The 13,679-nt window shown below is 48.8% G+C and overlaps 1 protein-coding gene across 1 annotated transcript; it reads left to right on the top strand.

Moving 5' to 3' along the window:
- The first annotated feature begins 308 nt into the window (after nucleotides 1-308).
- On the top strand, nucleotides 309-6,511 carry LOC104143553 (G-protein coupled receptor 55). The gene is made up of 3 exons (XM_068953710.1): nucleotides 309-1,155; nucleotides 2,416-2,584; nucleotides 3,023-6,511. The coding sequence occupies exon 3, from the start codon at nucleotides 3,036-3,038 to the stop codon at nucleotides 3,951-3,953; it is 918 nt and encodes a 305-aa protein (XP_068809811.1). The 5' UTR covers nucleotides 309-1,155; nucleotides 2,416-2,584; nucleotides 3,023-3,035; the 3' UTR covers nucleotides 3,954-6,511.
- The last annotated feature ends 7,168 nt before the right edge of the window (nucleotides 6,512-13,679 follow it).

The raw sequence follows: 13,679 nt of genomic DNA on the forward strand, positions 1-13,679 counted from the left end.
GCCGGGCTGCGCCAGCTCAAGCCTCAGGCCACGCGGGCAACAACCTGAAGCGCAAGGGCAACAGCAGGAGAGACGGAGACCTCCAAACGGCTGCTACAGCTCCTCACTTGGCCCCCCCACCCCCCGGCCGCCCTCTGCTCCAGGGAAAACCCTGGGCGCCATTTCGGCCGTTTCTGCGCCTCCCCTGCCCGCCACGGCCACAAGATGGAGCCGCCGGCCCGCCAACGGCGCCGCCCGCGGCCGGCGGGGGGGGAGGCCAGGCCAGGCCAGGCGAGGGCAGGCAGCAGACCCCCGCGGCGCCTCCCGTTGGGTTGCTTGGGCTCAGCGAGCCCTGCGCCGCCTCAGCGCACAACGCTCTGCGCAGCTCACCTTACAGCCGAGGGCAGCCCTCAGTTTGGATTTCGCAGGGGCAGAGGACCCAGCTAAACTACCCCCTCGGCCCTTTCTTCCTCCCCCCGCTGCGCTAAAGACAGCCAAAACGCACCCCGGGGCTGAACCCCTCTTGCCCGCTTTCGCCCCCCGCCCCGGCAGCCTGCGCCCCTTTGGCCCAGCCAGGGCGGCGGAGGCCTCCGCTCCCCCACAGCGCAAACAGCTTTACCACTAACCTCTTTTTTTTTTTAAATACCAATGTGAAACAAACCACCAAAAGCTTCTGGGAAAAATCTTTTTTTTCCCCCTCCCCGCCCCGACCCCCCGCAAGCCAGAGGAAGGAGGCGGCTGACACCTCAGGCTTCAGCTCGCAGCGCGTTTTGGCGGCTAACCTTCCTCCACCCACAGACACCAAGCGCAACCCGGAAAATCCAGCCCCGCGCGGAGGGCCAGGAGGGTTTCCCTCTCTTTCACTGCCGACTATTTTTAAACGAGTGACTCAAGAGGCGCTCGCTCCGCCAAGAAACCCTATTGGCGCCCTGAAGTTGCGGCGCGCTATGGCCGCAGCCGCCCGCGAGCACCCCGGCGGCCTGGGGAGGCCAGGGCGGCCACGGAAACGTGGTGAAACGAAAGGCACCAGCGCCCCGAGCTCTGCCCCAGCCAGACTGGCAGCTGCTCGGCACGCAGCCCGCTCCCCTGCCTGAAAAGGCGACCCGAGACTCGCGAATCCAGCGAGCTGAAAAGGGGGGGGAGAAGCCAACGACCAGCGCCAGAGACAGCCCAAAGGTAAGACGGCAACGCAGAGGGGATGTACTTCCACTCTAGCGAAACCTTGCCTTTAAGGCTTTCTTCTTGCTAGCAAGATCCGAAAAGCATACATATTTTACATAACTTACTTTGCTTATAGCATTAACCAGCTTTTTATTTTTCCAGGAACAAGCGGAGCTACTCTTTGGCGTTTACGCTTTAAAACGTTTTGTGTTTTGTTTAGAAATCTGCAGAACGGACGCTAGTCCAAAACGCCTCTCTGCCCTAACTCGATTTCTCTCCAGCAGAAGTCCAGCTACGGAGCTGAAATGTTATTTCTTGGTTTTATTCCTCTAGACCCAGAATTTTCTAGGTACACTATTGTACCTTAAAAAAAAAAAAAGAAGACAAAAAGGCTAAAGAAGTCTTCTACACAGGCAGTTGAGTAGAGGACTTTGTCACTATTTCTCACTTTGCAGTAATCCCCGAGTTAACTGTCCATCCCCCTGGACGCCGAGCAACGGGTTTGCTCCCGGCGCCGGGGGCTCCGCACCACACCGGGTGGGTTGGGGGGGGGGGGCGCATTGCCCCACGTCCCGCACCGTGCCTTAGGGTGCGAGAGGTGTTTTGCAGGATGGCAGCCAGCAGCACCGCCTGCCCGTGGGGTCAACGCACATCTGGCCGGGGAAGCAGAATCAAACCTGCGCTGGTTTCAGCAAGGCACAAGCTGCAGGTCCCTGAACCTGACATGGTTAGAAAGCTGCCTTTGGGCACCCATGTCCATGCCAACATCCCATTTTCCTGCTCGTGCTGTGCTTCTGAGGCTGCTTTGCTCACTTCTATAAATGTAAACTAATAACTTGCAAGATCATTTACCTGGCCTCAGTATGTTCTTAAAGGAGCAAGCAGCAAACCTGCTCTTGCACTCTAACAAAAATTGCTAGTTTTTAGGTGAGAGATGCATTCCCTTTGGAGGGGGAGAGCTTACCTCTGCAGCACTGCAGGAGCGACTTGATCTGAGGAACAGGAACTACAGCAGGTTGCCAAATCTGAAAGGAAACAGGATCGAGATCAGTAACGGGTAGAAAATAAGGTGGAAGTAATAACAATTTCAGAGCAGCAGATGAAAGTAATTTCTAAGCAACAATGGAAAGATCTTTAAAAGTGTTCATTTAAAGGTTATGTTTGCTGTGAAAGAATTGACCAGAATAAAGGACAAGGTTTGCCTGTGCATTTGCAAGTGATTCTGCCAGAGACCAGGACTGCAGAAACAAATGAGCGCCTCTGTTTCCCCATCAGGAGAGCCTGTGAGCGTGGGATCACGCTAAAGCCCTTGGCCAAGGAAGAAAAGTGAATTTCTTCAAGACCCCTACCCAGAGGACACCGACCTCAATATTTTTTGGTGAAGGGAAACCAGCTGCACGTTTGCTGCACCTCTGCCTCCACAGACAGCAGTTTGTCAGCTGCGGTAAGTTTGGCTGTTTTAGGCAAAAGCTTGGGTTATTAAGCATCATTTTTGTTCTAAAGACCTAACCTCTGCTAGAAACAGCCTGTTTCAGATTTCCTGACTGCATCCTTTCAGCAAGCCTTGCAGAAGGACCAGATGTAATCACAGCCCTTTAGCCCAGGGGTGGGGGGAAGGTGCACAGGGTAGCAACAACTATTTGGAGTACTTTACACAAATGCATCTGAGGGGCCCTAGTGCTCTGGGCTTAACCATGCATTGAGATCCCTTGGTGCAGGGCAGCTCCGCGTTACTGAGAGCTCGAACTGGGCACACCGCAGTCTGAGGGGAAAAAATATCTCTAGGTCTGTGAAAGCCTACTGACCTCAATAACCTTTGTGCCAGGTCTTAAATGTGGTGTTCATCCTTCCTTGTGGTGAATATGATTTTCTTGTCTTCCAGTACCCCTGGAGATATGAATGATACCCGTGCTCAGAGCGATATCAGTGCTGCAGTGGAACTGTTCCAGCTAATCACGTACACTCCCACCTTTATGATGGGTTTACTGTTCAATGTGATGGCTTTGTCATTCCTGTTTTTTAAGGTTAAAAAGCTCACAGAATCTACAGTCTACATGGTAGCCCTTATTTTCCTGGATACTTTGCTGCTGTTTACTCTTCCTTTTAAAATCATTTCCTATCACCTTCAGAACAACTGGAACTTGGGGTCTGTGTTTTGCTCAGCCTTGGAAAGTCTTTACTTTGTAAACATGTATGGCAGCATGCTCATCTCCCTCTGCATCTGCGTAGATCGGTACATTGCTATCTGGCACCCTTTTGTGGCTCCCACTGTGCGATCCACGAGGAAGGCCACCATGGTCTGTGCCATCATCTGCCTGGGCACCTCAGCCGGGACTGCCTCTACTTTAAAGCTGCATGGGCAGGACCACAACTTCTCATCGTGCTTCCATAGCTTCTCCAAAAGTACATGGGAGAACATAGGATTGTTTAGCACCTTGGAGACTGCCTTCTTTTGCAGCATGGCAACGATGACCTTCTGCACCATCCAGACCGTCAGGTGTTTGAGAAAGCACAGAAAACCCAACAACTCCCAAACGCACACCAACAGAGCGGAGAAGATAGTGGTTACAAACCTCGTCACATTTTTGGTCTGTTTCACTCCTTACCACGTGGCGTTCTTCTTGTATTTTTTGGTAAGGAATAACGTCATTCACAACAGTTTTCAGCAAACCCTACGAGCCATCCTTCAGGTCACACTTTGCTGGGCAAACTTGAACTGTTGTCTGGATGGGGCCTGTTATTATTTTATCTTAAAGGAGTCTTTGGAAGACTCACTGCAAAACAGTCAAAAAACAGCCAGGCGAAGGCCTTGAGCTACATGCTGAGCAGCAGTCACTTGGGATGCCCTCCTGCAAAGCGTCACCGTGCCAGGCAGGCCTGCCTCTCACTGCAAGCCCGCCTCTCACTGCAAGCCCAGCGAAGGCAGTCGACTGCCGACGTCCTAGGATCAACACATTCCACATGGCAAACAGGCACAGCTCCTTAGGTACAGATGAAAAACCGCTCTCAAGAAAAGGTGACTGTTTAAACATCACTGATGCGTGGACATGCTTTGGTAGATGCTGCAGGGTTTTGAACCACTTACCTGAGTGATTTACTTTAAATATTCAGGTCTGAAAATATCTCAGGAAACACAGAACTAAGACCATTCCCAGGAATCTGCTCCTAATTTACCTATCTTGCCCATATTTTGTATTGGCAATTACGGGTAAAAAGAAATGGAATTATTTTCTATAAATGGTCATACATATCTCTTTGGATGTGATTCCTTTTTACTTTGAAAAAAGCTTTGTTCCCTTAGAAGTGGGAGCAAGAGGGAGGACAGCATTGGGGCACAACTCTGTCTCCCTTCTCACACCAAGCAGCACTTTACTCTGCAAGTAGGTTCACTGGCCAACATGCAGTCCTTGAGCAATGCAGTTTTTCTTCGTATACAGAAGGCTGCAAAGTCTGGCTCTAGATTTGCACCCAGATATCCAGCCTCATGCCTAAAACCTACAGGACAACGTCCCCCAACCGCATCCTTCCTTCCTTCCTGAACGACCCACTAACTCACATCCCCAGATAGCTCAAGTTTACTTTCAGACTGTCCCAGTCCTAGCCTGGACTCTTGCACAGGTCTCATCAGTTCCTCTTCCCCGCTCGCTGGCTTCTCACGTGCCTGTTCTTTCCCACTTGGCTACAAAACCTAGTTTCATGAACACTGCTGAACCAAACGAGCGTGAAATAAAAAGCCCAAGCCCAACGTCATGGCAAACGCATGAACGTGAAAGAACAAACCGCACCTTACCAGGCAATAAGGCAAAAGCAGCCCTGATCCCCCAAGCAGCAGCCAGCAACATAGGATGCCAGGGGAAAAACAACTTTTAGTGCTCAGCTTCCTCTGAGGTCCTACCAACAAACAAGACAATAAAAAATAATCTGCCGGTTACTTATCAGTACTCCCAGGCACGCAGATAACCCGAACAGCAATCTGCGCTCAGCCTGGAGAGACTGGCTCACTCTGACCGGAGCAACCCTGCGGGCAGCTGGAGCTTCCCGGCATTCTGGCTGTAGCAGGACACAGCAGGGGGCTGCAGTCGAGCCCCGTGGCCGTGCCCCCCCCGCACCAGGCACCAGCCCTCGGCTCTGGGGCAGTCTCTGGTGTCAAGTCGGTGCATATGCTCTGGGCGCAGGTCCAGGCCTGCAGCCCAGCAACACGCCTGCAAGCGCCGAGCTACCCAGAAAAGGTGATGCTAAGGAGCACTGAGTGCCTATCTCCGGTATTCATCAAAAAGAGATTATCAGATTTACCATGATTCATTAACTGACGCAATTAGTTTTCACATTCATGTTGAGCTAGATCACTGCAATACGTCCTCTAGGCAGGGAAGCTAATCCCAGCCTTTGAACCGTCTTTTCACTGTACGTTTTTGCAAAGGACAATGTACAGGGTATTGATTTCCTCCCGGAGCTAGTGACTTGGCCTTTGGAGACTCCAGCCTGTAAAACTGAAATTTTTTTAAGTAGCTACTTCTGTGCATGAGATTGTACCAAAGAAATCCATTAACTGAGGAAGGAAATACTAACCCAACACAGACATCAGCGTGTGTTGGTGTTTACAACGTCCTTTCAGCATTTGGCTGATGAACTATATTTCTGAGGATACCAGGGCTGCGCCTTCATGCTAACGGTGTCCTGCACGTTGCCAGTGTGTAGAGGCCAAACTCATCCGCAGCTTCCCACGAGAAGCCCCTCTGCATATCATTGGCATTGGCTCCCTCAATAAACTGAGGATACCTGCGTAGCTTCCCTGTCGGCAGACACTGAATTGTCATCGTTTCTTTGTTCATAACGTTTCCCATAACTAACTGCATCTCAACAGACACGAAGGTTTTTCACTACTGAGATTTCAGGTTCCTGTTGGAAGCAGAGTGAACAAATAATAGAATAAAATAATGCTGATGCAGAAGATTTATTTTACATTTCAAGGTAGCGGGCCATGCCAAGGGGACTCCACTTTACCTGATAATGACTGCACATAGGGAACAGGGATTTTATCAGTACTTCAAGAGCCAGAAAATGCCAACGTGTGTTAGGAAACTGATCTCAATTGCATTTCTATAACCTGAGGCAGCTCCACTAGTTTCACTGAAGTTATTTTGGGACCATACCACTATAACTGAGACCAAAAGCTGACCTGTAGCTTTATACATTCTCTGTTGCTCAGCTGGTTTTGTTTTTTTTTTTCATTTTTAAGTGCACCTGCTCTTATTTGCTTGTTATCCTGCTGTCCTTTGTCTCACAGATACAAAGGCAAATTGTATTGTAATTTCCCTTAAAGTGCTGGTAGACAGCAACAAGACTCATATTAAATTTAGGAATTTTTGGCTTCTTGGCTTCCTCTCTCACCAATAATATACTGCTTAGAAGAGGCAGGAATTTTAGCCAAATTAACCATAGTTAAATTTGTATGAAGGACAAAAACTGCTTCTTAAGGCATTTCTTCTTCTCTCAAACTCTGTCCCATAGGTTTCTCCAGTTTTTCTGACCATTCTTGCTATTCCCCCAATATTGATCTTTTGGGGAAATGAATGCTGCCCGCTCACCAGGTTGAAGCGGCAGCTCTGGCGCAGGGTCCCCACACGCCTGCCTCAGGTCAACATAGCTCCTCCATTAAGCTCTTATACCCTGCATTACACATAGCTCTTAATCCAGCATTTCTGATTGAAATGAAGAGTCAAGGCAATGCTGGATATATTTGAAAGGTAGTGACAGCTGGAGCTGTTCTTCCTTAGCATCTGGTCTGCTCTTCAAGCCTTTTTGCTGTTTTGGGGGGTGGCGGCTGTGGTGTTAGAATTCAGTCCTCCAAAGCAGTATCTAGCTGCCTAACAATATTTTTGTCAGTTTTACCAAGGATTATAAAGGGACCTTTTGAAAAGAATGGCTGGGCATCATTGTTATTAAACCTGCCTATGAAAATGGAAACGTCTTCCTTCCCCTAAATGTTTCAAATCAGGAATCGAACAGAGATCAAGCACGATTATCAATGCAGGGTATTAATTTTCACAGAGTTCCAGGGGGAAATGAAAATTTTGCAAAGGAGACATTTTCCTCTCAGAAAGTTTCTACCAGATCTTACTGCTTTCCGGCCTCTGAACATTCACTCTGCAGCTGCGATCTGGTGTGGCCTGATCCTTTCTGCTCGGGTGGGTCCTGCGACAGCTTATTCACTTGGTGGAGCTTTATATCCAAAGCATGACACTGGGTATCTAGTGACTTCTGTTTGCACAAAAAGCACATTAAAGACATACAGTGCTTGGAAATAACGGAAGAAAACTGAAAACTTGCAGTCTAAAGCCGTTGCAGGCTTCCCAGGCAATGAACTCGCCGGAAGAAAAAGAAAGCAAAACCCAGGATTTGTCTGGAAATGATTCACTCCCCTGGAACTGGAGACTCATTCCTAACAAACATAGTTCTTAGCCAAAACTAAGTTAGTTTATTCTGAAAGAATGGGAATGGGAGGGATAGCTCTTTTAGACCCCTCCATTTGCACTTTCCTTTTGCATTGGGACACTTGGTGAGGATGGGGAGTGAAGCCAGCACTGAAGGCACAGCGGGCCATGGGAGACAGCAAAGCCTGCGTCACCGCACCTGGGCCGGGGACCAGGAGCTTTACCCACGTCCCAGGACCTCGGGCAACGTGCACGCACCTGAAGGGAGCTCCTGGTGCGTGGGGGCCAGACACCTCCTGCGAGAAAGCCCCTCACGCAGTTCCTGCCCATTTTCTCTTATTTCAGTATTTCCGATAGCTGAAATAGATGCTTCCCTTCCCTAATGTCATCCCTCAGGTGTAGCTACAGAGTTCAATACAGTTGTTCTCAGCTGCACCTTCCCAAGCTCACCAAGCCCCTTAGCTCGAGGGGCCTTTCACAAAACGCTCTCGGCAGCTGTCAGTTGCTCGCCGAGACCACAGCTTTGTAGACACTCGTCCACGTAAGCGCTCCATTCACACAAGCAGCTTTCTTCTCACTTATTTGCATGTTTCACCAAAAGGCTGGGGGTTGCGTTTCAGTTTCAAATTCGCCCATGTCTTCAGCATTTCATGCATGAAACAACCCAAACGTCCTCACTCAGCTGGGAAAGTACTGCGACTCTGACTCATGTATCCATCAACTCTAGGCATCTGTCCTATGCTTTCCAAATTCGTTTTATTCTAGTGCAGTTCTCAACTCATGCTTTGAGCCCTGTTGGGATTGGGAAGGAGAAACTTTATAAGAAAACATCACTGATAATATTTGCATGTAACCAAGAACATGCCAACCAAAGAGTTTATGCCCCAAAAAGGAGGAGTCAGTGCAGGTCCCAGGCATGCAGCATCCCCCACGGATTTTGCTGTTGCCTTTGATGTTTTGTGAAAGACAACCACATGCAATGAACAGCACAACATATTTACAATTATTGATGCTGTGTCTATGGTCAGTGATAATGAGGAAAACAGCCCCGAGGGAAGCAAGTCTCAAGAGGGTTGTGTAGACCTGTGCAGAGAGTTTCACAGGCAGACTCTCCTCTCAGAGTGACTGTAACATTTCTATTTTCAGTGGCCAGTGTACAGCCACAGCGGCGAGTGCTGCAGCCCACCCTGCACAGGCGCGTCTTCACGCTCCCTTCCTCTTCACATGGCTCTGGCTTCAGTTATTTACAGGCACTGAATTCTCTGGAAAGGGGGAGACCTTTCCCTCCATCAGCTTTCTTGTTCACTACTAAATTTCCACCATGGCAACCAATGCCAGTGAATCAGTGCCTTTAGCTAGCGTGACAAAGGCAAACTCCCCTGTTAATGCTACTTCATTTTTATCTCATTTAGTCTTCTTATTTTAATTTTTATGCACTACCATTCCATTGAAAATGTGGTAAGCATCACTCATTGTGGGATAAAGCAACTGCTCTGAGACGTTGCCAAATGAGCGCTTTTTTTCCAGAAAGACAATTAATTCCATTTACCGCCAGACAAAACGTAAAGTGGCTGCAATGGCCTTCAGCTTAACAAGGTCTGACCTGACCCATAACATCCTCTTGAGATGCAGGAAGGAGAAGGAACAGCCTGCCAAATCCTTCACTGCTTTGAGGGAAGGTCCCTGCTACAATCCTGAGCCAGCCATGTAGAGCTGAGGGACAGGACGTGGCAGTCCCTTCTCCAAGATCATAACAAATCCAAAAAAACACAAGAAATCACAAATGTTTCCCAGAAAGAAAAGCTGAACCACTGCCTTTTACAGGTACCAAAGGATGTAGAACCTCACATCTGCTGTATGTCACAGATTCCTGTTAATTCTTCTCACTATTCCAAGACAAATAGGCATTAAGCCAGGATTATACCTGAGAGCAAGTATCAGCAGTTTAGAGCTATAAACACTGCAAGACAATTGTTAATCCAAGCCTAAGCATTAGAAACTCAGGAAATCCAGTTTAGTTTACACTTCAGAGTACACCAAAGCAATCCTGCCTGTTCCCTGTTAAGTTTTAACTTTGTGACTATGAGCAAAACCATCTCCTGTAGACTAGCATCTGACCTGATCTCCCTTGGTCAGCTGAAGCATCTGAGCTAATGAGGGACACTACTTGAAACACCTTTACTCAGTTTGAAGAGGAGCCTAGAAAAGCACGAGGAGAAGCTAGACAGCAGAGTCCAGCTTGACTTTATTCATGCTAATAGGAAGAGCAGTGGTTTGAAAACATCACAGGCGGAAGCGGGCTAAAATAAATGACTGGGACCTTCCACAGGCAAAGGTCAACACAGCTGTAAAAACCCCTCAGACAGATTTGTTGGCTTCCTGCAGACTAAAATTGCTAAAACAGCCCCCCCTCCTGGAGCAATAGCCAGCCACCCAGGCCACGTACTTGCTGCTCTGCGCCCCGGTCTCCCATCACCTCGCTCAAGGGGCTGGTCTGCCCCAGGGGGAAACTTTGAGGAATCTCGTATATCATCAGTGAGATCATCTAGGTGAATGACAAAAATTAACCCCAAAATTTTATGAGAAGAGCCAGCTCAGATGTAGAGCTGCAAGATAAAACTCAACCCGACACACACAGCTATGGCTCCCGCTAGCAGCAGCGAGACCTTCAATGCCTCCCACGTTTGCAACATGAAATACAGATGCCAGAATAATACATTCCCTTGGTTTGGACTGACAGGGCAGAAATCAAGCCGTCTCACTCAGTCTTATCCTAGATGTCATCCCTGGACACGGTCACACCTTTCACATCATTATTATACTCCATGCTATTATGTAATACACTCTCTTAAATCAGCCTGTGTCACTCACTCGCCTTGGGTTGCTTATGTATGCCTGTTACCAACCATCTTTAAAAGGCACTGAATCCCAAATCTCTCGCCCTCTTTCCTACAAAGATCTGCTACCATGGGTAAGCATACCCATTCTAATGTTTCTTCCCTGCTTAGTCCATCAAGTTGTCTAACTTTCGCAACATGACAGCTGAAACCTATTTTGTTTGCACCAGATGAAGTGGTGCTTCTTCCAGGACTCGGCTGCATACTTTTAAGAATCCTATTTTTAATGTTCTTACTAACCACGTTGCATCTACAATCCAGCTTCCAGCTAACGTTTCCATGTCCTTTAAACACAGCTGTGAACAGCACCCCATAAGTCACCAACGCTCTTACCAAAGCATTGCAAAATTGTTTAGGATACAAGTATTTTCTCAGATAAATAAAAAACGTCAGGCAAAGTGGCAGAGCTTGCGTGTCACCCTGGTAGGGAGCTACGAGGAAGGAAGCACGTTGCAGGTCAGCTCGAGGGCACCTAGAAAAGTCTTGGGACGTTTGGAGAATTAACAAACTGAGCGCATGCATGCAAAGTAGCAGGAGGCAAGTTTCCAGAATTTGCAGGTGAAGAAGTGGTGCCGCGAGCCCACAGATTGCTGCGAGCAAGCAAGGGACCAGCAGTGAGTGCGGGCCAAATGCTGCAGCACAGGGGCAGCAGAGCAGGCACCAGTGGCTCAACAGATGCCCAGCCCTAGGGGAAGAAGTGGGATTTCAAACATGATAGCAAATAACACATCCGAATTTTAACTCTTAACAGCTACATTTGCACCCTGGAGTCTAGGCAAAAACATCCCAGTTTGAAAGGTAGTTCACTAATATATCTTCTGCATTGCTGCACCCCACTCTTACTACAACCACGTTCCCTCAACTTCCACTTGAGGTTAGAAACCCTTTTCCCTGCCACAATTAGCTGCTGTGGAAATGAGTCTAGCATCCCCGCAGATCAGAGTTTGAAGGGTCTGACTGCACACATTGCACTCCCCAGACAGACTCAGACTTCAATGCGCAGTGTCCAAATGAGGAATAAGTAATAGAGATGGATCAGCTCTTGAGAAACAAAAGGTCCTGTTTTCATGCAAATATCATCCGTTGGGCAGAACAATGAAGGAGAAATAAAGAAAAGATAGAGACAAAGCAGCACAATGCTTCTCAGCTGAAGGTTTTTCAAGAGGCATCAGCTGCTTTTTAAACAGTAAACAAAAATTTCAGAGTGTTTTTACATTTGCTTTTGCATCCCTAGGTGGGAGTTGGCAGATGTAACCAAAAGCAAGCGTCAGATTTGCTTTAACTTTTTGTCACTTAACTCCTATTCGTGCCCTGAGATGGGAGCAATTTTTAACATCTGTTACCAAACTTTTAAAGCAAAAAGCTTTAAAAAGAAAGGGGGGGGGGGGGGGAAGAAGGAAACAAAAATAAACTAAAAAGAACAGCAGTAGCAAACAACAGCAGGTCTCGGAGACAGGTGCCCAGCTCTGAAAAGGTCCTTGGGGCGGCTCATGGCAACAGCATCTTTGCCTTAATGCAAGTTGCTGCCTGGCAAAGGCTGGACAGGGGAAACCAGGCTGCAATAAGGGAGCGTCTCAGAGCCCAAGCAGTAGCTGCAAACAACAGGCTCTGAACCAGCAGTGCAAACAGCCAGCAAAGCCCGCTGCAGAAATAATATTTAAGGCCTTGCTCAAAGTACTCTTAAAACGGTGGGGAAAAGTGCTGCAGAGGGAGGGCGTCCGTAGCGGGTACGCGCAATGACGGTTCTTAGGATTAATCGTGAATTTTGCATGTTCTTCTCTCAGTAGCATTGCAACTTTTTATATGTCAGCCCCAGTGAGATAAGACAGCAGCCAGCCCGCGTGCCCTGACCCCCGGCCCCGGCTGCCCACCCGACACAGGATCGGGCCAAGGACCCTCCCCAGGTCGAGGCCCCACCGGGACCGCTGACATCCCCGGCCACCATCAGGTCCAAACTTTTGCGGACAGTTTGCACTGTCTCTGCTTGTACAACCGAGACTCGTACAAGTTTCTCGCTTCGCTCGATATTTACATAGCTCAGGGAGAGGGAGGTTTTAGGCAACAAAAGAAATCAGCAAACCTGTTCTAATGACAACAAGACACTAGACCCAGCATTGTTCCTTCATGCACCTTCCTGTTCAGCCCAGGGACGGGGACGTGATAGCCAAGGCCACACTGAAGCTTTGTGTGGCTGCAGGTAACTGAGTAAAGCTCAGCTTCCCTCAGCCAGCCAAGAGCTTCCCTTTCTGCTGGGCTGCCGTGTCCCGAGGCAGCAGAGACCCGCTGAGAACGGGGCTCACTCAGCACACTAGTGACATGCTCATGTACGCGCGCACACCAAGCTCAGAGGCAGATCAAACCCAGGCTTTTCCTGACTGGAAAGAAACCCACCATTTTTGGCCAAATGGGTGCACCAAGCCCGCCGCAGCCCTCCCAGCCGGCAACCTCGGAGGAGCCGCGATCCTGCCCCGGGGTTGCATCGGAGCTGCTGCACCGGCCCCGGCTCGGCAGCCTGTGCAGCACTGCCACTTGGGGCTGCACCATGCCTCCTGCACGGCTGTCACCACCCAGCCGGGGGGAAAAAACAGCCTGAGCTGAGGAAAAGCAGGCCGCGCCATCACGTCCAAAAAAGCTGCGGCAAACACTGAGGGATGCCAGGGCTGTTGCGTTTCCTACATTTTTTATGGCATATAAATTGAACGTCCCTCAGAGGCTGCCGATTTTAAAACGTGTTAATGCGTTTAAAGTCTGAGCTGCACCTTTCACAACCAGTCTTGGGTGGAACTGCTTTTCCAGTAGTCGTTAACGTGAAAATACTTGAGCACTTAATGAAAAATTTGGGGCAAAAAATAAACTGTCCTGAAGTCCCTGCGGGCAAGCACAAAGCACTGCTTCTGCAGAGAAACAGCCTTTCAGGTGCAGCTACATTTAGCGCTGAATGAATTCAAATTGCCAAGGAGATTAATACCAAATATTCACCTTCTAGTGCCAATAAACAACTTCATCGAAAGCGCTGAATGAAAGCAAAGTGCATTTCCTCCGCGAACCTCGTTACAGAATTGACGTGCCTGCCTCTCCCCCACCTTCACGTTTCAACCAGAGCAGATTTGTTACGTGGTACCTGCTATTATAAAGGCAACTAGGCCTGATTTCATCTCGTGTTTGCTTGTGCCTTTCAGGGCCAAACGCTAAAAATACCATGGAGGGG

The sequence above is a fragment of the Struthio camelus genome, chromosome 9, assembly GCF_040807025.1.
Source record: "Struthio camelus isolate bStrCam1 chromosome 9, bStrCam1.hap1, whole genome shotgun sequence".
Classification (NCBI taxonomy): Eukaryota; Metazoa; Chordata; class Aves; order Struthioniformes; family Struthionidae; genus Struthio; species Struthio camelus.